At 37.2% G+C, this 25,272-nt stretch overlaps 5 protein-coding genes across 6 annotated transcripts; 2 read left to right on the forward strand and 3 right to left on the reverse strand.

The window, feature by feature from the left end:
- Positions 1-511: 511 nt before the first annotated feature.
- LOC126628535 (40S ribosomal protein S20-2-like) lies at positions 512-2,072 on the reverse strand. The gene is made up of 4 exons (XM_050298264.1): positions 1,957-2,072; positions 1,646-1,783; positions 1,083-1,196; positions 512-936 (listed from the first exon to the last, which is right to left on the reverse strand). Exons 2-4 carry the CDS (start codon positions 1,755-1,757, stop codon positions 794-796), a joined length of 369 nt encoding a protein of 122 aa, XP_050154221.1. The 5' UTR covers positions 1,758-1,783; positions 1,957-2,072; the 3' UTR covers positions 512-793.
- Positions 2,073-2,677: 605 nt separating this feature from the next.
- On the reverse strand, positions 2,678-5,175 carry LOC126618811 (chloride conductance regulatory protein ICln-like). Of its 2 annotated transcripts, none has more exons than XM_050287021.1 (8): positions 5,043-5,175; positions 4,394-4,588; positions 4,135-4,258; positions 3,582-3,696; positions 3,443-3,502; positions 3,264-3,323; positions 3,064-3,155; positions 2,678-2,985 (listed from the first exon to the last, which is right to left on the reverse strand). In XM_050287021.1, exons 2-8 carry the CDS (start codon positions 4,561-4,563, stop codon positions 2,914-2,916), a joined length of 693 nt encoding a protein of 230 aa, XP_050142978.1. In that variant the 5' UTR covers positions 4,564-4,588; positions 5,043-5,175; the 3' UTR covers positions 2,678-2,913. The 2 variants fall into 2 exon arrangements, with proteins under 2 accessions (XP_050142978.1, XP_050143046.1); XM_050287089.1 differs by having other exon boundaries at positions 4,394-4,584; positions 5,043-5,088.
- Positions 5,176-12,236: 7,061 nt separating this feature from the next.
- LOC126632098 (probable leucine-rich repeat receptor-like protein kinase At1g35710) lies at positions 12,237-15,430 on the forward strand. The gene is made up of 4 exons (XM_050302329.1): positions 12,237-12,854; positions 13,455-13,715; positions 13,825-14,700; positions 14,782-15,430. The coding sequence occupies exons 1-4, from the start codon at positions 12,431-12,433 to the stop codon at positions 15,261-15,263; spliced, it is 2,043 nt and encodes a 680-aa protein (XP_050158286.1). The 5' UTR covers positions 12,237-12,430; the 3' UTR covers positions 15,264-15,430.
- A 3,348-nt stretch (positions 15,431-18,778) lies between these two features.
- On the reverse strand, positions 18,779-19,828 carry LOC126626733 (uncharacterized). Its single transcript, XM_050296134.1, has 2 exons — positions 19,697-19,828; positions 18,779-19,573 (listed from the first exon to the last, which is right to left on the reverse strand). The coding sequence occupies exons 1-2, from the start codon at positions 19,751-19,753 to the stop codon at positions 18,974-18,976; spliced, it is 657 nt and encodes a 218-aa protein (XP_050152091.1). The 5' UTR covers positions 19,754-19,828; the 3' UTR covers positions 18,779-18,973.
- A 2,919-nt stretch (positions 19,829-22,747) lies between these two features.
- Positions 22,748-24,944, forward strand: LOC126631360 (hypersensitive-induced response protein 4-like). The gene is made up of 5 exons (XM_050301514.1): positions 22,748-23,044; positions 23,157-23,277; positions 23,360-23,451; positions 23,716-23,812; positions 24,366-24,944. The coding sequence occupies exons 1-5, from the start codon at positions 22,850-22,852 to the stop codon at positions 24,734-24,736; spliced, it is 876 nt and encodes a 291-aa protein (XP_050157471.1). The 5' UTR covers positions 22,748-22,849; the 3' UTR covers positions 24,737-24,944.
- The last annotated feature ends 328 nt before the right edge of the window (positions 24,945-25,272 follow it).

Below are 25,272 nucleotides of genomic sequence, written 5' to 3' on the forward strand. Positions count from 1 at the left end.
GTGGCGGTCACAGCAGAGGATCGCCAGTACCAGGGAAAGGTGGCTAGGCTGGCGCAGCTAAGGGTTTTTAACCGCAGGAAAACGTTGTCAGTGCCGGTTAATGAGGTTGTGGGGATTTTGGAGAGGTTGCTTGGGGCGAAGGCAACGAAGGTTGTGGTGCCGATGTCGAGAAATGGGGACGCTTTGTTTACTCTTTGGCAAGGAGGAGCTAGTCAAGAGTGCTTGATTAATCAGATGTTCGAAGATTCGATGTCTAATACAAAACTAAATCGTCCAAAACTCCAAATAAGTACATTTATAAGTTCATTTGAAATATGTAATCAGGAAATTATGCAGAGCTTATCATAATCTTGCTTCTTGGCAACGAGAACGAAGCGTGTCTCGATAATCTTGCTTCGTTCTCGTGACCAGAAAACAAGACTTAGATTATACAAATGAATAGACAAAGGAGGAACACAATGACAACCATTTGAAACGCATTCGAACAGAATGAAGCAAAATTTAGAAACAATTAGCATAAACACCAACCAAATTCAATTGAAGATTTCAATCTCTTAATTCTCTACAACGCGTAACTGACATAAACATATAAATCGAAGGAAACAAAGCTTAAGCGTCTTGCAAAAAGTACTTCTATTAAATGATGAAATAGGCTCCGGTGTGCAAATCCATAACAAAATCTTAGCTCAAGAAATTGCAAACACTACAAAGTCTTTAAAACAAAAATTAAAATAGAACAGACAAGCTCATTATCCAAATAACTAGGAAAGCTACTCTGAAACGGGTAGACAGTTTAAGAGTCGGCGATTGTAACCTCCACTTCGACACCAGGTTCAATTGTGATGGAAGTAATTTGCTTGACAACATCGGGTGAGCTGAACAGATCGATAACCCTCTTGTGGACACGCAACTCAAATCTATCCCATGTGTTGGTACCTGAACATCACAAACCATAATTTGAAGTTAAATAAGCTGAAAAATGCAAATGAAAACAATTATACTTCAACAATGCAGAATCTGTAACGACATTATTCAACGAGCCATGAGCTAACTTCAAATACAAATTTCAGACAGCAACATACCTTCACCACAAGGAGACTTCCTGGTGGTAATGTTCAGAACCTTGGTAGGCATCCTCACGGGTCCCTTCACCCTCAGGCGCTTGTCCTTGGCACCACGAACCAGATCAGTGCAAACTGTAAGCAAAATAGATGTCAAACCAACAGTCTAATAGGATACTCGGTATGCATATCCAAATTCTTAATAGTCTAACCAAGCTTCGAACAGAAAAAATGGATAAACCCATTTCAACGGCGTCACACAACTATCAATTCTAAATTGAAATTGAATTTCTTCTATACAATTATGCTCAGAAAACCCAAAACATTACGAGAAATTAAGCCGACAATTCGGGCTAATCAACAAAGCATTGTACTGGCCACTCTTACGAAATATAGAAAGAAAAAAAAATCAAGCAACAAGAAAAAAGCTTTTCTCTGAACTTCAATTCGCATTAATAAATAATAAATGGGATTTAGCTAACAGACATAAGGTCAATTTCAAACGAACAATTACTCGAAAATTAATACGAAATACGATGAACTGGGCAGAAAATAAATGCAAAACAATGAGCAAAAGGAGAGACCTTTCTCGAGATTCTTGACGTTCTTGGAGGAAAGTGTGATCCTGATCTTGTGGATCTGCTCCTGAGACTCCTCCAGTCCCGGCTTCGTTGGTTTCATCGCTGCATACGCCATTTTCTTCAACCTAACTCTTCGTTTTACTGTATAATCAAAACAATAATCCAACGATTACAGATTTTACACCTAAACTATAAAAAATGGAGACTAAAAATTACTCAATTTCACTAGCTCCCGGTGGAAATAACTGAAGCAAATAAACAGTGAGAGATATAGAGAGAAAGCGAGAGAGAGAGAGAGAGCGGAGGGGGCGGACCTTGGTGGCTGCGGGGGCGAGGGAGGCGCTGCGGGGCTGCGGGGCTGCGGGGCTGCGGGGCTGCGGCACGTCTCTCTGAGCGATGGGAGAAAGGAGGCAGTGTTTGTGAGAGATTATAAAGGGGGCATTAGGGTTTTTGCCATGTCTGACAGGTGTGATGCCGGACGGGTCGGGTTGAAGATTTTTATGACGAAGGTTCAAATCATATGAGTTCGGCCCAAACTACATTTCTTGGTTGGCCCAAAGAGTTTCATACAGGTTGCCTAAAATAAATTGAGATGTCATTGTGTCAGTACTTTTAAGTTTGAAGAGTTTTCATACTTCAATTATTAACTAGCCACTCGGTTTTAAGAGAAACTTACCTACAAGCAATACTCAAAGTCAATCTCGGACTTATGTGTTTTTAACTTTTTCACATAACAGCGTAACTGATTTAAAATACACCGCACCGCACCAAATCCCTGGCGCATTTAGATCTTGAGTTGAGCTCAAGTGGCTTTAGTTTTGTTACATTATTTTTAAATAAAAAACTTAAAGAATGTCACTAGTTTTTAACTGTTAGATCCTAGTCATTGTGTATTGAACCAAAGATCTAACGACCAAAACCCTGAGTATAGATTCCCTCGAAACATACAAAAAATACCATGATTTATTATACTTTTCTCATCTTGGCGTTTATTTGACTTGGGTTTCTTAGAAAACCTGTAAATCAAGCGCAAAATTGTACCAAAGGAATCCATGGTTAATTTTCCATAAAGATACCACAAACGCACACCATAGAATTCATAGAAAGGGATCAAGGTACTTGTCACAAAATCCCTAGTCCTGTGATGTCACAGACTAACAGAGTTAGGACAATTTGTTTGCATATACAGCAAGATTCGATCGCATAACAAGAAAGTGACACGGGTTAAAGGCAGCACTTGAACGAGATGAAACTTGAAAGGAGAATGAATTTTAATGGCGGCCACTGTCGGTTTCATGCTCCATTTCTTCTGCATCCTCAAATCGTTGATCGTTGATCTGAAGCTGCAAAGGAGATGAAAATGTGATCAATACAAGGGGACCAATTCTGCCCCAGTATTAACTGGTTATTCAAAGGCTTACTTCAAGCACAGTACGAGCTAGGTCATGATCCCCGTTAGATTGACCAATTGAGTTTGAAGGATTTTGAGGAACAGGCCACTCAGAATCGTCCTCTGAAAATACGCCACATTCAGAACGAAGATATCATACATAACAGAATATTTCGTGTTAGACATATTGACACATGACTTGATATAAATGTTCCATGGTGCATTACATACCAATTGCTTCATCTTCCAACTGATCGGCGCTAAAAATCCAATTATGCTCTTCTTCCCCTTCTAAAGAAAGATCAAAAGCATAATATTAGGGTGCAATGAAGCAAACATAACGAATATCATTCAAAAAAAACAAAATATGTAAAAGAAAAATAACCGGGGAATTGAAAAACTGTACAAACCTTGAATTGGTTCTGGATTAAGCTCAGCACACTCACAAAATACCTCAAACAGAGAATCCACTGCCACATGAAAAACAAGAAGCTAGTACCCTTCACCAGAGAAATTCTAACAAAATCAAGACAGTAGAGAGAGAGATACACTGGTTAGGATCTGAAGGAACGAGCCTCATCTCTGTGACCTTGGATAAATCTAAGTCACCATTGCGTTCTGAATCCGAACCATCAGACTCATCCTCGTCATCCTCAGTTTCAATCTATAATGTTCAAAACTTTAATCAGAAAACCAATGCACAAAAGAAACTGTGAAATTACATATTGAAGTTAACGATCGGTCAGGAGACACAGGGCCGATGTATGGTAAAGACACACAACCATGAATACAAAACCAAGCAAGCAAGTGATTCTTGTGTAATATATATCTCATTCGCACAATGTGTAAAGAATGTTCTTAATGATTGCAGAATTGATCTCAGAACATCATTCTAAACTTATTCAGAGTTCATATAGCACAAGCAAAAAGAATTGATAAAGAAATCGAAAGAACAAATAAAGAGGTTAGTGTTCAGAGAACAAGATAAATTTCCCTTACAAACTGAAATTTCACACCACACAATTAGGACAAAGTACACTTCAGACAAGATAAAAAGTCCATATTGCTGCTGGAGTGCATTGATAAATATGTAAACATGTACCTGAGTGTATAAACAAGGAGAGGTGTAGGCCTCTGGGTCTCTGGATACAGCGTGCAGTGATATAGACAAGAAGTCCACCGCATAACCTTTCGCCTTGTCAGTGTCACTCAACCAAATCACTTGCCTAAAAAATCCCAACTGACTGTTCAAATGGATTCTAATTTGTCTATGGGGGCGGGTGGGGGAATTTGACCATCCCCTTCAAATGGATTCTAATCCCGGCTAACAGTTTAAATTAATGAGAGAGAAAATGACATACTTGGTGGAGATATATAGAGTGCCAGGGAACTCAGGGGGCTGATTGCCGAGGACAATAGAAACACCAGGCCGAACATGCATCAGCTCCTCACCATTCACCGCATCCAAAACTGGTTCATCAACACCGTTTCTTTCAACTCGAGCAGTGAATTCTTTAATCCCTGCTACCATTTTGCTTGCTCACTCGGGTTTCTTCCTTTGCATTTTCAAAACAAAAAATGATGTTTATAGACAGCACATGATCACTAAATTACTCCAATAAATTGTAATATACATACATACATACACACACATTGTATATATATTAACATACATACTTACGAGCCACTAATTCATCACAAAGAAGCAATTAATTAACTTAAACAAACTAATCTGCAACCCATATGAGTAGTTGAAGTTAACCAATAAAATGGGAGCGGTCAAGCAAAGTAAAAAGGGGCAATTTGATTCTTATATTTTCCCACCAATTTTCTCAGAAACCAAACAGTAAAACTAACGGGAAAACTATCGAACCCCCAAGGATTGAATTTTGTTCAAAATTATCGGAACAATGAACAATGAATGAACAGTTAACGAACCGATTTACAGAAATATAAAGCAAGATGAATTCAAACAAAAAAAATAAAAAATGGGTGAGGAGGATTTGGTACCTGGGAAGAGACACAGACTTCGGTTTCTTTTATTTTCTAGGGTTTTACTAATTTTTTTCTTTCAGGGTTTAAAGCGCCAATTTTTTTTTCTCAACCCAAAAAACCGCCACTTTTTCCACCGGTGCGGGCTTCTGGGTTCAAGCTGGAGTATTGGACCGCTGAAAGCTGGCTCGGGCTAGTATTTATCGCGGCCCAACCCTTTTATTGTTTCTGTTTTGTTTGATAATTCGGTCCTTTAATTTTTTTTTAATACATCGACATTTTTACACTAAAAAAATGAGGAGTTCGGCTAAGCCACACAATGGACAATCTAATTTGTTATCGAATTCTCCATCCACGAGATTTGAACCTAAGACGTCTCACTTCCAAGCGAAGAAAAATATCACCAGATCATAGTACTGAGTGACAATTCGGTCCTTTTATTAACTATATTTTATTTTGAACTAATATAAATTAGCATAAGTGAATTTGAAAAGAAAAAAAAAAACACGACCATCATACAAGTGTTAGATGTTGTCCAATTTAATACGTTCAGTTTCAACATTTATAAATTCACTAAACATCGATAAAAATTATTAACTCAATTTAATTGAAATAGTCAAGTTCAGTTGAACTACGACGGGCTTCATTGCTTGGGTGATGTTTGTGTGGTAATAGGAAAGCTCATTATCTTCCTGGCATCTAACATGGAGGCTGGAGAGCACCGCTGGGGAAGATGCGCCAAATCAACAAAGCCTAAGGTATTGATACTTTGTTGGATAAAAAGAAGTCCAAAAAGTAAATTTAAAAGCCAGTTGCGGCGATTAAAAAGCCACCCACGAATCGAAACCATAAACTTTTTGTTGTAAAATTGTCTGAAATTGTCATTCGGGTGTCTCAATTTTCAAGTTTTCATAGTTTGGGAAAATTGTATCATTTGTTGTGAGTTGAAACACATTTACAGAGATAATAATTATATGGTAGATCAGTTGACAAACTGGAGTTTTAATATAAATATTGGCGTTCATGTGTTTGATAAGCCTCCTGCTTAGATTGGATCATCGCTCATGGATGATGAAGTCTCTCGAACTTATTTGGTTTCTTATTGTAAGTTAGCTTTGGATTGTATTCCTCATTTCTTTACAAAAAAACAATGAATTATTATTATTATATCATCTGCCATCATCTAGCTTGTCTTACATAATTACAGAGAGACAAGAAATTGTGCTCAAAACTCATCATTTTTGTCTCTTTTTAAACAAATGAATGAATCTGTATGCACGCATCTAAAAGGCGACGACGCCATTTCAATGGAAAAATAATTGCAAGACAGAAGTGGAATGAAAACTTCTTAGTTTAGTACCTTAACATAACTTTTTCTATATAAATTTGAAAACTTTCCAATCTAATTTACCATCATCTCTATGATGGCATGAATTTGAAGCATATTATATTAGATTTAGAATAATAAAAGAAATATTTTTTGTTTTAATCTCTTGGTCGAGAATACGATGAATGTGAAATTTTTTATGATAAATTATGCATAAACCGTCTTTATTCAAATGGATTCTTATTTTTTGGTAAAAACGAGAACTAGTTGTGGAGCTTATTATATATCAAACTTCAATGATCCAAACATTTTATTTTTTTTTATTCTTCATTCATAGATTGTCCTTGCTAAAAACTCAATTCAGCATAAAACCATTTACTTATTTAATTGCCGTGATGAAATTTCAATGTTTGTTAAAATATAGTGTTCGTCAATTTTTTTTGCACTCAATTAGATGCCTCAAATATTCTCAATTTGACTAATATATTATAATCTATAAAGAACAACTTAAAAATATATAATTTAAATCGTTGAAGCTCAATATAAAATAGACCTGAAAACTAATTATTTTTTATATTTACCTTGTTTATGGGCTGTCGGTACGAGGAGTTATGATTTAAATTTTTAAAATTCAGGATATTATCATAATTCATAATATCATATATATATATACACACAGCTGGCTGGGCCATTGGCATATTAATGTCGTAATAAAAAGAGATGCTCATCATTTCGACGTTGACCCTTAATTTACCATACGTCTTCAAATATCCCGATTTCTTTTAAGTAACGACCACACAAAGAAATGATTGACTTGATGAACAAACCCTAATCACTATTAAATAACCCTTTGCTGAATCCTTGTGAATTTAATTAGGTATATAAGCTAGAAGATGGAGAAGTTGCATGCATGAATCAATCAATATCGATACACGTCAAGACGCAAAACAAGTGCTTCACTTAACCAAGTTTATATCACTGGAAGTCATAGGGACATTCTGTTGTATGGATAAGTTTTTATTGAAGTGATTATATTGATTTAGCGTGAATTTGTATAAACACAAAAAGTAAAATTCTACACAGCTTTTACAGTTACAAGCATCATGCTATATTTACACAAATTTGGTGTAAAGATCACAAATGCAACAAGTTCGTATGAGAGCAGACATGGAAAATACAACTCTACACGGCTATTTTAATTACAAGCATTATCAGTACAAATTTGTTGTAAAGACTACAAACACAACAAATTTACATGAAAATAGACAAAATTATCGCTAACAAGCTAAACCACGTCAAAGCCATCACTTAACCAAGTAATGGTATGGGAATGTAGTCACTTCACAAATAGAAAAGAGATGAAAAAGTGGCTTCTTGCATGCATGCTTAGTGCTTCCAAATATGAACTATTAAGAGATGCCTTGTCCCTTCTGCAAAGGAACTTGGAAAAGTTTCATGATAAGGAGGATGATAAAAGTATATAGTACATAGAGACAGAGACTCAATCTTCCAAAGCACATTAAAAATAGCGCATTACTAAATAATTAAAAACAAATACTTCAATCCCTTTACCATATGCATACATTGTCCACAAATTAATTTTTTTCGACAGCTCCAGCACACCACTACTGCATCTGCATGCACCGCACCAAGATTAATACCTAAAAAGCAGCACTGTAGAACTCGTTTTTTATGGTCGAAATCAGCACTGTGGAATATATATAATAAGGAGAATGCTTGCAGTGACAAACCTTCTTTTTTTTGTGAGTGTGCCAGACAAACCCTAATATATATGGTTAAGATCCGAAAACACAGATATTTTAACACATATTTTGACGTTTATTTTGTAAAACTAACTTCGTAATGTATTTAAAGAATCTGAATTGTTTATTTTTCAATTCATCATTTATAGATTAATAACTATCATTTAATTTAACAGTCTTATAAATTCGAATTTATGTGATTTCTAGTGGATATGATTTTAATTGAAGACCTAAAAAAATAATCAAAATTAAATCAAGCCCACAAAAAACAACTAAAATAACAACAATACTAGATTAATTTTCTAACATGCGCCCCCGATTCTGACCTCTCTATATATATCAAATGAAATAAGCGCTTTTGTGGTGCAGTTCTAGTTATTCCAATTTCAAGGCTTCTACTTCATATATCGAAGGTCTGGACCTCCGTCTGAGAAGTTAGATTATGTTGTGGTTTTCAAAATATTGGTTACTTATGTGCTAACTAAGGTAGCTAGTGTGGTCCTGTGTTCACAAACACCAATTGATCGGTTGCTTTCACCAAATTACAAGCAATGTGGTTTCTATTACAATCTCAAAACAAGATATACATTGCCTTATTATCCTACATATATCATCATCTTGTTTATTATGCGATCAGATTAAACGATGATTAGATACAATCACATTAAAATATATTTTGTCCCCAAACAATTGAGGCTGGACTTTGTCATTAAACAAGTCTTTCCTTGCTGTTTGGTGTAGCTTTTCCACCGTTTAAAAAAATCCATTTTTCATAGCAAAAGCAGTTCATGCGTACGTTTTTCCAGAACAAAAGCATATTGTAGGGATTTTTCCAAGCCAAGTTTGACTGTGCTAGTCTTAACAAAAGTGCTTTTCGACTACTTTGGCAGAAGTTGAAATACAACTTTTAACTAAAGGGAACTAAAATTCCACCGATCTATGCTCGTTTAAATACCAAATATAATGCTAATTAACCAACATAATAGGCTTAATTAGTTATATAAGAACAATTCCACCCGTTTTAAAAGGACAGAGACAAGGCAAGTGGAAGACAAGGCAAGTGGAAAGGCATGTGAACTTTTCCAAAGAGAAATGAGAAATGGTCCTTCCCTTCCACGGTACTGCGTGGGGTGGCTATCACCCTCTAGAATAAGGAGAACCTTTCCTTTGGGGACCAATATATTATAGGGTACCTTATATTATATATCACATTCTCATATTACAACACTTACAAAAGAAAAAAGGAGTTGGTGGTGAGGGCCTGAAAAGGATGTTCGATGACGATGAAGCTCCTACCACGGAAGTCATGGATTGCTGGTGGGGAAATGACAGCGGGGATGATCGAAATAGAGGGCGGGGGAAAAGAACAAATGAGAGAGTTGAGTTAAAATTATTATCACTAGACTACAGTACTAAATAAAACAAAATTTATAACATTAATCTTATAGTTAAAAAATTTCTAATTTAGTTTATTTTTAAGAAAGTAGGTCTTTAAAGTGTGGCGTATAAATTGGACGATCTGATGGTCAAGCAAGCACCATCCACGATGAAAATTAGAGTTGTAAAAATAAAATGCAAAAAAATTCAAGTGAGAACGTTGCTATCCAGAAAACGTAAATGCGTTAGAAAAATTCAAATGAAAAGGAAACAAATAAGAAAATAACAAAGGGAATACAAATTATTTTAGCTAAGACAAGAACTAATGGGTCACTGGACGTGGGCAAGGCAGCAGTGTGGTGTCAGAATTTCTGGTACGGCAGGCACAGCCAAAGAGAGAAAGACAACCCTACCAAAAACAAAGAAGCAACCAATTATTCACTCTCCCAACCATCCCAGTCCCAGACATTAAATATGGCATTTTATTTGAATTTTGGGTATTCGTACACGGCTAGATCTACGACCACCGGACACGTGGAGTTTCCAGGGTAGTTTGATAAGTTTGGACCAACTAGATTGGGGGAATTGCCGGGGTTTACTATGAGGTTGCATGCAGTGGATTCTTACATTTTGAATTCGAAATTGCTGGGTGGAGAACTGCGTACTTCTGGTCGACCACATGACGGACGTAAGGCTACCAGTCTATGTAGCATTTTGACTTCTTTTAAAACTTTACTTTTCACCTGATTTATCAAATTAAACTATTATCTTATTACACTATTTTTTTTAACAATTGCTATTATATATTTTTACATATATAAATAATTGATAATAGAAATTCATATGACGACTAGTACTAATCCTGATTTGGTACTGAGATGATTCTGAAAAAAATTTGCTATAAAAAAAAACCGGGAACTTTTTTATGTTTGGTAAACATTCAGCTTCAGTTTTTTTTTACAGTTTTGGTTGTAAAAAAACCAAAAACACAAAGCTGCAAAATCCAGCTTTGAAAAACTAGTTTTTTTCACATCTGTTTTACATAAAAGTTTATCAAACACTATAATATTGTTTTTTTTTTCAAAAACACTTTTATAAAAAAGTTAACCAAACACTCAGCTGCTTATTCTCACAGCACAACAAAAATAGTTTTTTTTTTTTTCAAAGCACAACAATACCAAATCACCCCCTAATCCCATATTCCAGCTTCTTCAGTATCGTCCATTAGTGCTAATAGTCAAACTTGTCGGTTCCATCTCCATGCCCTACACAAATAATGTCATCAATGGCTCGCCGTCAAAGCGAGCAGTTTGATCACCTGCATATGTATCATCATCCACCACATAATTTTCACATCCATTGATTTCAAGCCCCCAAAAAATGCCATGGATATAATGATCCAAATCTCTTAGAAAACAAGACGAGTTTGTTCTAATTGGGGTTGGACATGCTAGGTTAGTAGATGGGCAACGAAAAGAGGGACTGAGATGAGGAGAACTGAGAAGGAGGTGGATAAGGGAGGGGACGAAATTTGCACAGAGATGGAAAACACAAGAGGGAAGAGAAAATGGGGGAGAGAAGAAAACAATAAAAAAATATCTAATAATTAATTAAAAAGCATTTGACACTGCTGTCAAATTTGGCAGCAAGAGGAAGATATGTCATTCCATGTCATATCACATCAGATTTGGCTTCTGGGTTGGAAATCATTGTTGCCGTCTTTTGTTACCGTTATTACTGATTTGGACATTTTTATATCTTCTTTGGAGATGCTCTAACCCTATCATTTTCAAGGTTATTCAACATAATAGTTAGAATTATGGTGTTAAATACAATTTTTGGAACATGTTTGGAATTGTTTTAGTTTTTTTAATAGTTGTGAAGCCCAACGTGTTTGGAAGTGTATTAGAGCAGGTTGACTCACGTATGAAGCTCACGACCATACGTGCTCCACACGTTATTTGGTTTGTATTGTTCATGTGTTTGGCTTGAATGTTCTCATACACAAGGGGCATGTGAGAGTGCGAAGACAAAGTCTCGCGTCAATGAAAGATCAAACAATGCAAAGGCTTATAGTTAATTGTTTTGTGTAAAACCAACTTTCTTCAGATTGATGACCATGCTTTATGTGTAGCTCAATTCACCTAATATGTTATCATCCTTTTATTATTAAAATAAGAAAGATGATTTGCTATCCATTTATATTCGAGGTAGGATCTCTTACAGTTCTACGAGTATAGATGTGCTTAATTTGACCTCAACATAAAGAAATAATGAATTTTCACTCTCTTAACTTATTCATCATACAACTAATCATGTTAACGTCTCACTTAGTTATAAATCCCCATTACTAAGCTCGATAAAGCATAACAAGAAAACAAATCAGAAAGGTAATTTTGTCACTTTATTTTCTTCCCATACACTTTTATTGGTTATTTATTTTTCTTTCTCTTAGTTTTGTGGTTCCTTGGTTCTCTAAAATCCATTTGCATAAGTTAAAACTTGGGTTTTATGTCCCCAGATAAAAAATAAAGGGCAGGTTAGCTTTGTTAACTCTTCCCATGTCCTCTAAACCCAAAATGGTAATACTCCCATACAGCAACACCACACCTGCTCCTGTACTCCCTCAATCAACAAGTCAACCAATCCAACGGTCCAAACTAAGCCATTCTCTCTTCTATTTTCCTTTGTTTCTGATTCACTCCTCACACAGCTTTAGCACACTACCACTGAAGAAAGTTAACCACACCCTCTGTTACTTTGACTCTTCTCACAGACAGTGACCACCTTCTCTTTGATCTAGAGAGAGAAACTGAGGACAGAGAGAGAGAGAGAGAGAGAGAGAGAGTACTAGCTTTTTTTTTTGGCAAACTAGAGAGAGTACTAGCTTGGTTCTTATAACAGAGAAGAAAACAACCATTTTCAACCCAAACCAAAACATGGGTTTTGCTGTTCTTCTCATCTCCTTCCTGATTTTCTTCACAAACCCCTTATGGGTTTGTGGAAACTTAGAGTTAAAAGCACTTTTGGACATGAAATCGCTTTTGGACCCGCAAAGCTTGTATCTTTCTTCGTGGACCGTCAATGGCAACCCCTGCGGCGGGTCCTTTGAAGGAATAGGGTGCAATGAGGCGGGTCAAGTCGCTAACATTTCGTTGCAGGGAAAGGGGCTCACTGGGAAGCTATCTCCCGCCATTGCAGGGCTCAAGCATTTGACTGGCATTTACTTGCATTACAACTCTCTGCATGGAGAGATTCCCAGAGAGATTGCCAACTTGACGGAGCTGAGTGACTTGTATTTGAATGTGAATAATCTCTCCGGAGTGATCCCTCCCGAGATCGGAAATATGAGCAACTTGCAAGGTTAGCTGAATTTTTTTTCTGAAAAAGCTTTGATTTTTTTTTATTGTGGGTTTTTGTTGTTTCATTTAAGTTAATCTGAATGATTTAGGGCTAGTTTTTGGACTGCCTCTGTAAGAGTCACTTTTAGCAGAAGTACTTTTATTATAAATATGGTGAAAATTTTATTGAAAATAAACACTAGGAAGTGCTTCCATGAAAAACACTTGGATTGGAAGTGCTTCCTGGAAAAGAACTTGGACGTGCTTCTTGAAGCTTGTCCAAAAAGCACTTTTACTACAACCCAGTTTCCATCAAATGTTATTGTAAGTGCTTTTTAGTTGTCAGAAAACAATTTTAGGTTTTCCAAGCAATCAATCCCAACAGACCTTTTAAGTACATAAATAGTGGGTCTGTTGAAAGATTTGAACTTTGTTTTTGTATGTTTTGTTTATCTTTTTGGTTATTCAAGTAGCTTTGATTTTATGTGATCCTCATTTGCATAGATGAAAAAGCACTTATTAAGTTGGCTGATTTAAGTGCTTTCTGTTTCCCAAATGACTTGTTATTAAAGTTTCAAGCTTGTTAAATTTCCTCATCTAGGGTTTGTGTTTTGCTTTTCAGTTTTGCAACTTTGCTATAATCAGCTCACCGGAAGCATTCCCACGCAGCTGGGATCTTTGAAAAACCTGAGCGTTCTTGCTCTGCAATCTAACCACTTAACCGGCGCAATACCGGCAAGTTTGGGGGACTTAGAAATGTTGATGAGACTGGATTTGAGTGTCAATCATCTTTTCGGTTCTATTCCCACAAAACTTGCTGATGCCCCGGTGCTTGAAGTTCTAGACGTTCGGAATAATACTCTATCCGGCAATGTACCTCTTGGTAAGAACAGTCTAACATCTCAAATTCTGACCTTTAGAAGAAGAAATTGCAGTACCCATTACTCATGTTGAAATGTTGAAAAAGTAATAAAACCCTTGATCAATTTCAGCTTTGAAGAGACTTAATGAAGGATTCTCCTATGAAAACAATCTGGGATTATGTGGAGCTGGATTCATGTCCTTAACCGCCTGCACTACTTCCGGTCATCCCAACGCGAGTAGACCCGAACCCTTTGGAGCCGGCGTGCCAACAAGAGACTTCCCGGAAACTGCAAATGTGCCTTTGCCCTGCAACCAAACTCGTTGCTCCAATTTGTCAAAATCCCATCAAGCCTCTGTTGCTGTTGTTGTTGGTGTCATTGTAGTAACTATTGCATTATCAGGTGTGGGGTTTGTATTCTTTACCCAACACCGACGCAGGAAACAGAAGCTTGGTAACTCATTTGATACCGCTGAAGGCCGTTTTAGTACTGACGAGGCCAAAGCCAATGGAGTTTACAGGAAGAATGGATCTCCTCTCATCAGCCTTGAGTATGCCAACGGCTGGGATCCTTTAGCTAATGGGAGGAATTTAAGTGTGTTTGCACAAGAAGTCTTCGGTAGCTTTAGATTCAATTTGGAAGAGGTGGAGACGGCTACTCAGTATTTCTCAGAGGTGAATTTATTGGGTAAGAGTAACTTCTCTGCAACATATAAAGGAATACTACGAGATGGGTCTGCTGTTGCCATTAAGAGCATTGGCAAATCATGCTGCAAGACGGAGGAATCTGAATTCTTGAAGGGATTGAACATGTTAACCTCGTTGAGGCACGAAAATTTGGTGAAGTTGAGAGGGTTTTGTTGCTCAAAGGGCCGGGGAGAATGCTTCCTCATTTATGACTTCGTTCCAAATGGAAATTTGCTGCAGTATCTTGATGTCAAGGACGGCGACAGCCATGTTCTTGAATGGACTACTAGGGTTTGTATTGTGAAGGGCATTGCTAAAGGTCAGTATATGTTCCTTTTTAGCTATTTTACATGGAGTCAGTTTCTGATTTATCTGTACTGAGCTTTGTTCTGTTGGTCAGGTCTATCCTATTTACATGGATACAAGCCAAACAAACCTCCCCTTGTTCACCAAAACATCTCGGCTGAGAAGGTGCTGATCGACCAGCGATACAACCCCTTGCTCTCCGACTCTGGCCTGCACAAGCTTCTAACCAATGATGTTGTCTTCTCAGCACTCAAGGCCAGCGCTGCAATGGGATACCTAGCTCCCGAGTACACCACCACAGGACGGTTCACAGAGAAAAGTGACGTTTATGCATTTGGGGTGCTCATTCTCCAAATCCTATCAGGGAAGCGGAAAGTCACCAGCGCAATGCGCGTTGGTGCTGAGTCAGGCAGGTTCCAAGATTTCATCGACCAAAACCTCAATGGAAGGTTCTTCGAATACGAAGCATCCAAGCTTGCAAAGACTGCTTTGCTTTGCACCCATGAGTCTGCGATTGAGAGACCTTCCATGGAAGAAGTTGTTCAGGAGTTGAGTAATTGTAGCAGTTGTGTCTGACTCCTGGGTGCTGTCTTTTTTGTTCAACCATTGCGTCAGGACTATTCAGATCGGTAATGGACGACTAATGGTTAGCTGAAAACTAACTGCTAACTTCCGATGTAATTCTAGGATTTTTATGTTGTAATGTTGTGTCCTCTTTCTTGAGGACCAAGCTTTGTTGTGAACGCTGTTAGACCATTGTTTAATGTAGCCTACTACTAGCCTTTAGATGGTTCTTTATATTTTGACAAAGTAAAATTCTAATCTAATCTAATTTACGGGGAAGGGTATTTGAACTTGGGCGTAGCGGAGGGGGGAGGCACACTACCCTTGCCAACTATTTAAACCGGCATTTGTTGAGGTTGGATATTATGAGGGATTTTCTTATTAATCGCATGTTTTTTAGTGCATATTCGTTTTTTGATTACTTTCATCGGCGGTGATCTATTGGCCTGCAAACCAAGACATCAGTTTGAAGGATCTCCTTGTCTCCAAATCATAGAGAAGTATGATTTGGCTTTTGTACTGATTAATTGCCAAGTTGTTCATAATTTAAGGTTTTGGTTCTCACCCTACACCCTGGTGTCTACAGAACTATATGGGCATCAGACCGAAGGTTGCTGTAGTTTTTGGGCTTGAAGAAGCTGCCTAACCCATACAAAATTCCACAGTTCAGCTCTCTTTCAATTGTAGTGGGAAGCCACCGAACCTTGTAGCATACGTGAGCATGTTGAATCTAGTGTTGAGGTCAAATTAAACACTCTCTAAGTTCTCATGTTATTAAAAGAACATGAGTTGGCTAGCTGGGGGTAAAGTGAAAAGAAAACTAATGAAAATGACTTGAAAACTTTGAGTTTTAACTATAAGGACAAAATAAAGGGTAAAGTGATTAGTATCAAGTTTGATTTTTTAGTGTAAAAATGTGATTTTTCGTTAAAATGAACAGCACTGCGAGTTTTTTGTTAAATCTCCCGAAACACGCCCTAAGTTCAATATTATGATTTCGCAGTTCACTTCATCACCAAAAACCCTTTGACTACACAGTTAACATAAATAAGTTTAAAACACTTGTAAAAAATTTAACGCGTTAATAATAAAATGCATTTCCCAAAAACTTTAACTTTCTAGAAAAGTAATCCCATCACTCTAATCATGTTTTCTCAATAGTCAGTGAACGGTGAAAATTGACTTTCATTAAGTCTACTTGAGTTGGTTGTGCTAGGCTGAGTAAGTAAGATTCTAAGTAACTAATTCGATAGATCACAAAGCTTTCTCTCTCTAAATTTTCTTTTATACAGTTTCGTTCTTCATACGATTTCGTATCATCCCTGTACAAAATTTATAAAAAGGCCCTCCTTCAAAGCAAAGTCCATCGAGAGTGGATTACCCGGCACCCAACACACAAAACAGGCCGGCCCCCAGCCAAATCACTCCACCCCAGCCGAATAGACTGGCACCCAACCCAAGCCAGGCAAAAAGATCGGCCCAGAATCAACAGACCCAACTGCTGGGCCATCCACGTTGTCGATGTCGACGCCAGCTCTTCCCACAACCTTCAACCTCTCGCGCAGAGGACTTGAACACCGTGTGGGTGATCTTGGTCCCACTACACACGATCAACACGTCGCAGAGCGAGATCTTGGTGCAGAGCTGCTCGGGGCTGAGATTGTATGAGCAGTTGACATTAGAGCAAGTCCACTAGGAGTGGATTGCCCGGCGGCGCGAGCTTTTCTGAGATGAGGACGATGGGATTGGCGTTGAGTTCGCAGTACACAACACCACGACCAGCCACGGAGGAGCTCGGCGGTGCGAGGTGGGAGTTACTGAGAAAGCAAAGAGGGAGGCCTTGGAGGTGAGAGAGAGGGTGGGGAATCGGAAAAATGGGGAGCGGATTTGGGACGGCGACGGTGTGTGTCAAGTGTATATGGGTGTAATTTATAATAATATTTTATAAGGGAATTGTTATTAGCACTCCAAAAATCTCATTCTACACTCCAAACTTTCTATATTAGGAAAGAAAAATACACTTGTGAGGAGTGTAAAATAAGATTTTTGAAGTGCCAATAACAACCTTCCTTTTATAAAAATATCAAAAATTAATAATATATTTTTATAAAGTCATAAAATAAAAATAAGATTATTTTATTATTTTATAATAAAAATAATAATATTTTAATAAAATTGACTAGGCTATTTTTTGTTAGGGGTGGAGATGCAATTGGCTTATTACTGTTCATTGGGGTCTATCATTGTTCACTAAGTGGATTAAATAGGTTAGGTGCTAGCGCATTTTTTTTAGGGGTGGACTTGCTCTAAGATAGTTTAAAAAAAAAAGGTAGAACAATCTATTGACACTAGAAAACAATCGCTTAAATCAAAACAAAATTTAGCACTCACTGATTGCAAGTTTAAAAATGTCATTATTAATACGTAAAAATAGCTACAAACATAACGTTCACTAAATAATCAAAAGACACTAGAAAATAATCACTTAAATCAAAACAAAGTTTAGCATTCACTGATTGCAAGTTTAAAAATGTCATTATTAATACGTAAAAAGAGTTACAAACATAATGTTCATTAAATAACAAAAGCAATTCAATATTAAACAACCAAACATAACAAAAGAACTTCAAAACTCTAACTTTAATGTTTCACTTGAATATATAACATTATTATAAATAAAATTGAAAAAAAAAATCCCTTTTTAAGGTGTTCACCTTATTATTGACACTCAAAATATCTTATTGTACTCCAAATTTTTATCTTTAGAAAGGAAAAAAAATTACGCTTATAAGGAGTACATGATGATATTTTAAAATGCTAATAAAAGCAATTTTTAAATATAGAACATTAATATATAAATATTAGATGACAAAATTTTTTGGACCCTTTCAAATTTGGAGCCTTGTACGACTGCACATTTCGCTCTCCCTCAATGCCCCTCTGTGTAAATAGTTCAGAACTTCAAGAAATAAACCGCAAAAATGTTTATAAAATCAAAGTACTTGGTAGGCTGAATTACCGAATACAAACCTTATATTACGATAAACTTGTCACTTGCCAAGAGCTTTTTCTTCCAATTCTTCATAAACGTGATTCGATTCCGAGAAAACCATAAGATAATAAGGAGAACGTGCGGCTAAGATTCGTAAGAAGGTGATGAGAAATATGGATATACATGGAGGAAACAAAGTCTGCACGGGCTAACTGATATTTTCAAACTATTAATTCACGTGTTCAGAGAATGTGCTTTCTGCAGGTTCTGCACTACCGGCCTTAATTTTTCAAGATTTACAGCTTTAAATATATATATATATACAGGGAGCTTAAGGGGAGGGATCCCCATTTTTTCAAAAAAAATGGGGACACGCTCCCCACCGTTAGATTGACTTTAATGAAATTGTGTGGTTGAGATTAAAACACAGGCCATAAAATCTCAACCACAGGATTTCATTTAATTCAAATCCAACGGTGGGGAGCGTATCCCCATTTTTTTGAAAAAATGGGGATCCCTCCCCTTAAGCAATTCCTATATATATATATATATATATATAACTATTACATGTAACATCACTTGCTATACACATTTCAGATATTACATATATATATAAGAACCTTCAAAACTCCAAAAATAACTAATAATATGTAATCTAATTTGCTTCATTTGGTTTTTAGAGAAGCAATCAATAGAAGGAAACCTTAATTCTCCTCTTAATTAATTAACCCTAAGCTGAAATCCCTTTCCCAAGTGGAAACGATGATCTAACCCTAAACACATGCTCTTCACCGGTGCATTTATCAACCCTCACAACCCAATGACTCTTTTTTCCAATCATTTTTGCAGTATCATTTTCTGCTGCTATTCTTGTAACCAGCAACCCTCCTCCGATAGGCAACAACTGAGTCCTTGATCCGCCGGACCGCCATGACCCTTTTCCGAAAGCGTTATGCCCCACAACAGTAGCTCCGTTTTGCTTCCTCCCCACCTGTACCGCTCTAAGAACTGCCTCGTGGTTCTTGAGGTTGCAATCGATAAGCACGAAATCCGCCTCCTTGTAGTAATTTAAAAGAAGATTTTGAGCTTCTCCAATAACAAACTCAATGTGACAAACGTTGACGCCGAGGACTTTTTCAGACAAGTGTAATTCTTCGTTACTGCGAAGAATGCATACAACTCTGCCGCCAGTTTGCTGAGCAGCGGCAGCTAGGGCTAGGGTTTTGGAGTCGGCAGCTCCAGCGCATGCAACAACCATTAGCTTTGCATTGTTGCCCGCTGCTAGGGCTGAAATGAACTCGATCACATCTGGCTCGTTTGCCTTCTGGCCCTGAATTAAAAACACAAGAAAAAACCGGTTAGAAGTGATCGTATTAAACAGAAAAATCTGACATAAAAGTTCCTAAAACTGTAGAAAAAAAGAGTTTGGAAAATAATGTAAAAGAAGACTCACCATTTTGAGGGTTTTGAGGTAGGCTTTTGTGGCATTCTCAGCAGACCAGCGAGCCATGTTGCCCTTTGTATGTGTAGTTATGAGTAAAGCTCTAGATCTTCTTTTCTCTCAAATCCCAACGTTTTAGCTTCAAGTTTGCTGGGGATAAAATATGGAAGGCTGACATATATATAGGGGGCACAGTGGCAATCCAACTGGCCATGTTTGAAAATGTTTATATCAAAAATTAACAAGTTCCAACTAGGAAAGTAGGATTATATAATTATTGTCCTTTTAGTACTAGTTTGTCTGGAAAAACGATGGGCTAAACCGTGTTAGTTAAACCGTGTGTTAATATATATGAGAGTGCTTATAACTTCACTGTAAGAGCTTGACTCTCATCGTTTTGTATAAACTTTATAAAAATTGTAGAATTTTCGAAATAAACTGTCAAATTTTCCTCTTGGTTAATAAATTGAAAGAGAAAAGAAAACTAATATTGACTAAAAAAGGGTTCTATTATTGACGGGAAAAAAAGGAAATTATGAACAAGATATGAATAGGATTTTCCTCTTGGCTAATCTTCCCGTTGAAATATATAGAGCTTGCTTAGTTAGTTAATGACTAATTAGATGAGTTTCCAGGAGGCAGCTCATTAACGTTCAAGCAAACATCGTATATTTATTTTTTATATATAGGAAGTGTATTTTAATATTTGATGGCAAATATAAAATTAAACTTGCACGATGCCAATTATTTGGCTCCAAATAATCATTGATTAGCTGTAATGCCTTATATTGTAGAGACAACATAAGTTGAATATTACATAATACATATACTAGGAGAGCCCCCATGTTATCCGAGGCAAAAAACCAACAAACTTGGCAGTCCTCTATTTGCAAATTAAACTTTATATATTTTAGGGTTAAGCTCATATGAACTTCCCAATCTTTAGAGGTAAGTTCAAGTTGGTCACAATTTTTTTAAAACATTTTATATAACTACCTAGCATTTTAAAAATTAGTCATTCTTTAGGTTATTAGCGTTTAACTTGGCTAAAATGGGTCTATTTGAGGATTCAGAACTCTAAAATGATGTGTTAGTGAAAATTAATTAGTTTCAATACATACCATCGCCTGACATTACTGACATCGTCAATTAACGACAGTGACGTAATTAACTTGACCCCGGGGACCTAACAAGTGTTTATTTTTGTAAACGTTAGGTAGTTATTTGGAATGTTTTAAAAGGTTGACACAATTTTGAATCACCTCTAAAAGTTTGATAGTTATTCGTACTTAACTCTATAATTTAATTAACATGTTTTAGCAACATACACACTACACAAAACACATGCAGTCCTCTTGCGTACAACCTACTTAATTTATGCATATCACTTGATTTTCTATGGTATTAGAAGCTGTTTGAAAATGAATTTTCTAAACTTGATATTAACACATAGAATCCCTATAAACAACTATGTGGTTAATTAATCATAATTAAATATAGTGCAAGAGGTCTCGTCCTTGCCTGCAGAAATGACAACACAGATCTGGATCCGATCAAGTTGTTTCCCTAACAAGCACATCATAACAGAGCAACACAATACATAAAGTCTCGTTGTCCATCTCTTGCAGTGTAAGTCTGTAAGATGCTCCATCCTCTGTCCAGTCCTGCTAGAGTGATCAGACGACAGAGAGACGATGAATGTATGAATGCGTTCGTGTGGTCGAACCAATTTGACCTAATATTTTAACTGTTGTCGTTGTTAATTATAATATGAGTGGATGATATCATGAATGGACGATATAGTTAATATGTCTTAATCCTAGAAATATTAATACAAAACGAATATATATAGTTATAACTTGATTAGTAGAATAACAACATCATGTAACGGTGTATCTGAAACACCGACAAGTCTCTCTCGAGCTCGTGAAGAACACATTATGGAGCATAGGATGGGAGTACTGATCAGACAGTGATGGAAAATGGGGGAAGCATGATGGAAACAACGTGTGGGCCGAAGATTTTTTGGTTGGAGGTTGAGCAAGCTTGTAAGGGGACATTTATGTGCAACGGTACCCTTCAAAGTTGTACCATGTCTTCTTCCTTGTCTTTGTCTCTTTGCCTTGCAATCTTAGAAGTTCGAAACATGAGAAGAAAAAAAAAATTTCCAAGAACATGCTACGCGTATAATTTTTTTTTCCGTTAATCTAGGTGAACACTCTCAAAACATAAACTATCAGAAAAGTACAGACTAGACGGTTCATAACAATTCTCAAAATATCATCCTACAAAAGATTACCAATCCAAACAGGAAGTTCTTCAAGAAAACAAAAATCCATATCAAGATTGTAGCTCCAATACACGTATAATGTTCAGTGTGCATGCCATACATGTATCCAACAAGTCTAAGGGACTCTGGAGTATGGATGGATCTTCTATGCCCATACAATGTTTTTCTCTTGTATGTTCATGTACAAGGAGTATGCATGCATATGGATTTCGGTTGCATATCTGTGCGCCTTTTACTTTGGATAGACAGATCGATGCACGACGTAACAGAACAAGTGCCGGTTTTGTACTTAAGAATTCACGGAATTATCATTATGATACCATGTTAGACAACTATCAGACTCCAAAAGCTTAACAGTCAAAATCTTAAAACTATTAACAAATGAGCCAACAATGCATATCAAACTAACATGTATAATGTACGACGTGCGATTTTATAGTGTTATTTTACTAGTAAATAGCAAGGTAGTAACCATGAATTGTTTGTAGAGAATCATTTCCATCGACAATTATTTGTAGTCTCCATAAAAGCATCTCTTCTTTATTTCTTTGAAGGCATCTCTAAAATCTCTTAAGATTTGAAGCCCACCAGAACTTCTGTTTAGATGCTTTAAGCCCAGCTCCACTTACATGGCTTAACTAAATCGAGCCCAACGTACTATTTCCGGGCCTATTCCCAATGGACTACATACGGATAAGATTGCTATCCAAAAGCCCAATCACAAAAAGCCCAATCGTCCAAAAGTCGGTCTCTTCTCCCCGTAGCGTATAAATAGTTCTCGGCGATCATCGTCCGTCGTCAGCCCCCGCTCGCATTTCCACGGTTCCCAAATTTCGCCCCAAAAGCCTGCAAGAGTCGAGTCCAATCCAATCCAGATGAGCAATTCGTGCTGCTGCTGCTGCACCTGGATAGACCAAGCGAGGGTAGGCATCTTGGAGAGGTGGGGCCGGTTCGAGAGGCTCGCCGAACCCGGTTTCCACCTCCTGAACCCGTTGGCCGGTCAATGGGTCGCCGGCATCCTCTCCACCAGGATCGCCTCCCTCGACGTCCGCATCGAGACCAAAACCAAGGTAATTTTATCATCTCTGCTCGAAATTCGTACTGCAAAAGCAAGAATTTGGAGTAAATTGTGAATTTTTTTTGGTGTTTGAATTGAAATTTTTTTTGTGTAATTTTGGGCAGGATAATGTGTTCGTGCAATTGGTGTGCTCGATACAATACAGGGTAGTGAGAGAGAACGCCGATGATGCGTTTTATGAGCTGCAAAACCCCAAAGAGCAGATTCAAGCTTATGTATTTGATGGTAATTTTACTATATTGGTTAATTGGGGTTTCAATTGTTACGCTAGTAATTGAATTGAATTGAATTGAATTGGTGTGCGTAGTGGTTAGAGCTCTGGTGCCGAGAATGACGTTGGACGAGCTCTTTGAGCAGAAGGGTGAGGTTGCGAAAGCAGTGTTGGAGGAACTTGAGAAGGTAAAATTTAAAATGATGAGATGAAGTGTTTACTGTACTCGTGATCGTTTTGGGTGGAATGCATGATTGTTACTATTTTATCGTATCAATGCTTTGAATTGAATGAGTTTGAGTTCAATTGGATTGTTGTGATTGCTTCTCACCCGTTTGTTTCGAGCAAATTTTGTTCTTTATTGTTATGTTTCGTTCTCTCATAAACTTGTTATGCAAGAAATGTTTTGTTTTACATGATTTCTTACGTTGTATGCTGAAATTTCTGATCAGGTTATGAGAGAATATGGATACAGCATAGAGCACATACTGATGGTTGACATTATACCTGATGCCTCTGTCCGCAAGGCAATGAACGAAATCAATGCAGGTCATTGTCTTTGATTTTTCTTTCCCTGATTTTACTCATGGACATAGTTTCTGCTTGTATGTGTGGTAGGGTGACACATGTTTTGGGAGTTAGTATATTGTAGGACTGGAAGTTTTGGTTAGCCCTGGGTTTTGAGAACAAACATTTGGAATGGTTATGTGCTATGGTTTACTCAGTTGCGTCTCTTCGATTTTTGTACAGAAGTGTGATACTCGTGACATTCTGACAAGATATTCTTATAACATATCTGGCCTCATAATGTTTGGATTCTGCTGTTTATGTTTAAGCTGTAATTACATCTGAATTTGCTTCATGAAATTACTTTATATGTTGGAGCGAGCAAACGTTGCTTTTCTTAACTTTTGGAACATTATTCACCCAGACTCAAAAGTCATCGTAGAAGCTCAACTTATTTGTTATATGTTCTTGGTTAGCTCAAAATGTTGAATTGTGCACACTGGTCGGTGATTTGCAGTTTTAATATATGTTAATGGCTTGTAATTAAAGGCTCATTCTTGTTTATATACTGAAAAATGGAGCATCTGTACTGCAGCTCAAAGGCTCCAGCTTGCCAACGTATACAAAGGAGAAGCAGAGAAGGTGCTTCAAGTGAAAAGAGCAGAAGCTGAAGCCGAGGCCAAGTACCTTGGTGGAGTTGGTGTTGCCAGGCAGAGGCAGGCAATCACCGATGGATTAAGAGAGAACATCTTGAATTTCTCAGGCAAGGTGGAAGGCACGTCGTCAAAGGAGGTGATGGATATGATCATGATCACTCAGTACTTTGACACGATGAAAGACCTTGGGAACTCATCGAAAAACACGACAGTTTTTCTGCCGCATGGTCCGGGTCACATTCGGGACATCGGTGATCAAATACGCAACGGACTAATGGAGGCATCTAGTGCTCAGCTAAATGCCGAGTAAATATGACCTTTTGGACACCAACGGGTTAAGGTTGTTACATAAGACAGTTTATAACTTTACGTAATCCGATCGGATTCGTTTAATTTTGTTTGCATTTCTTTTGGAATGAAGATCATGGTGTTCTTACACCATGACGATGATGTGAATATATGAAGAAATCATAATGCAGCCCAATATATGTACAGCTCTAAATGAAGTATTTATTTTGTTCTAAATTGTTGAGTTCCGGCACGTTTTATATCCTGTATCGTGAGTTAACAAAGTGGGCTTCACCTGTTTAAACTAAGGCCCATGGAACAAGAGTCCATTGTATTCTGGACTAGTTCATTTGATTGGGTTGGGCCTCAGGTAGCACAGAAAGGCCCAAATAGAATATTTGTCATGAATTGTTTTTTTTTTTTTTGTAGATATATATGATAAATTATTTAGTGTGATTCTCAATTGTCACGTGGCGTTGCGGCGTTATGAATCCATGTGTTATAATATGTTGGACAATATTGATAAATTATGGGCCAATATTGTACTTACAATGCTTG

This window comes from Malus sylvestris, chromosome 1 (genome assembly GCF_916048215.2).
Source record: "Malus sylvestris chromosome 1, drMalSylv7.2, whole genome shotgun sequence".
NCBI lineage: Eukaryota > Viridiplantae > Streptophyta > Magnoliopsida > Rosales > Rosaceae > Malus > Malus sylvestris.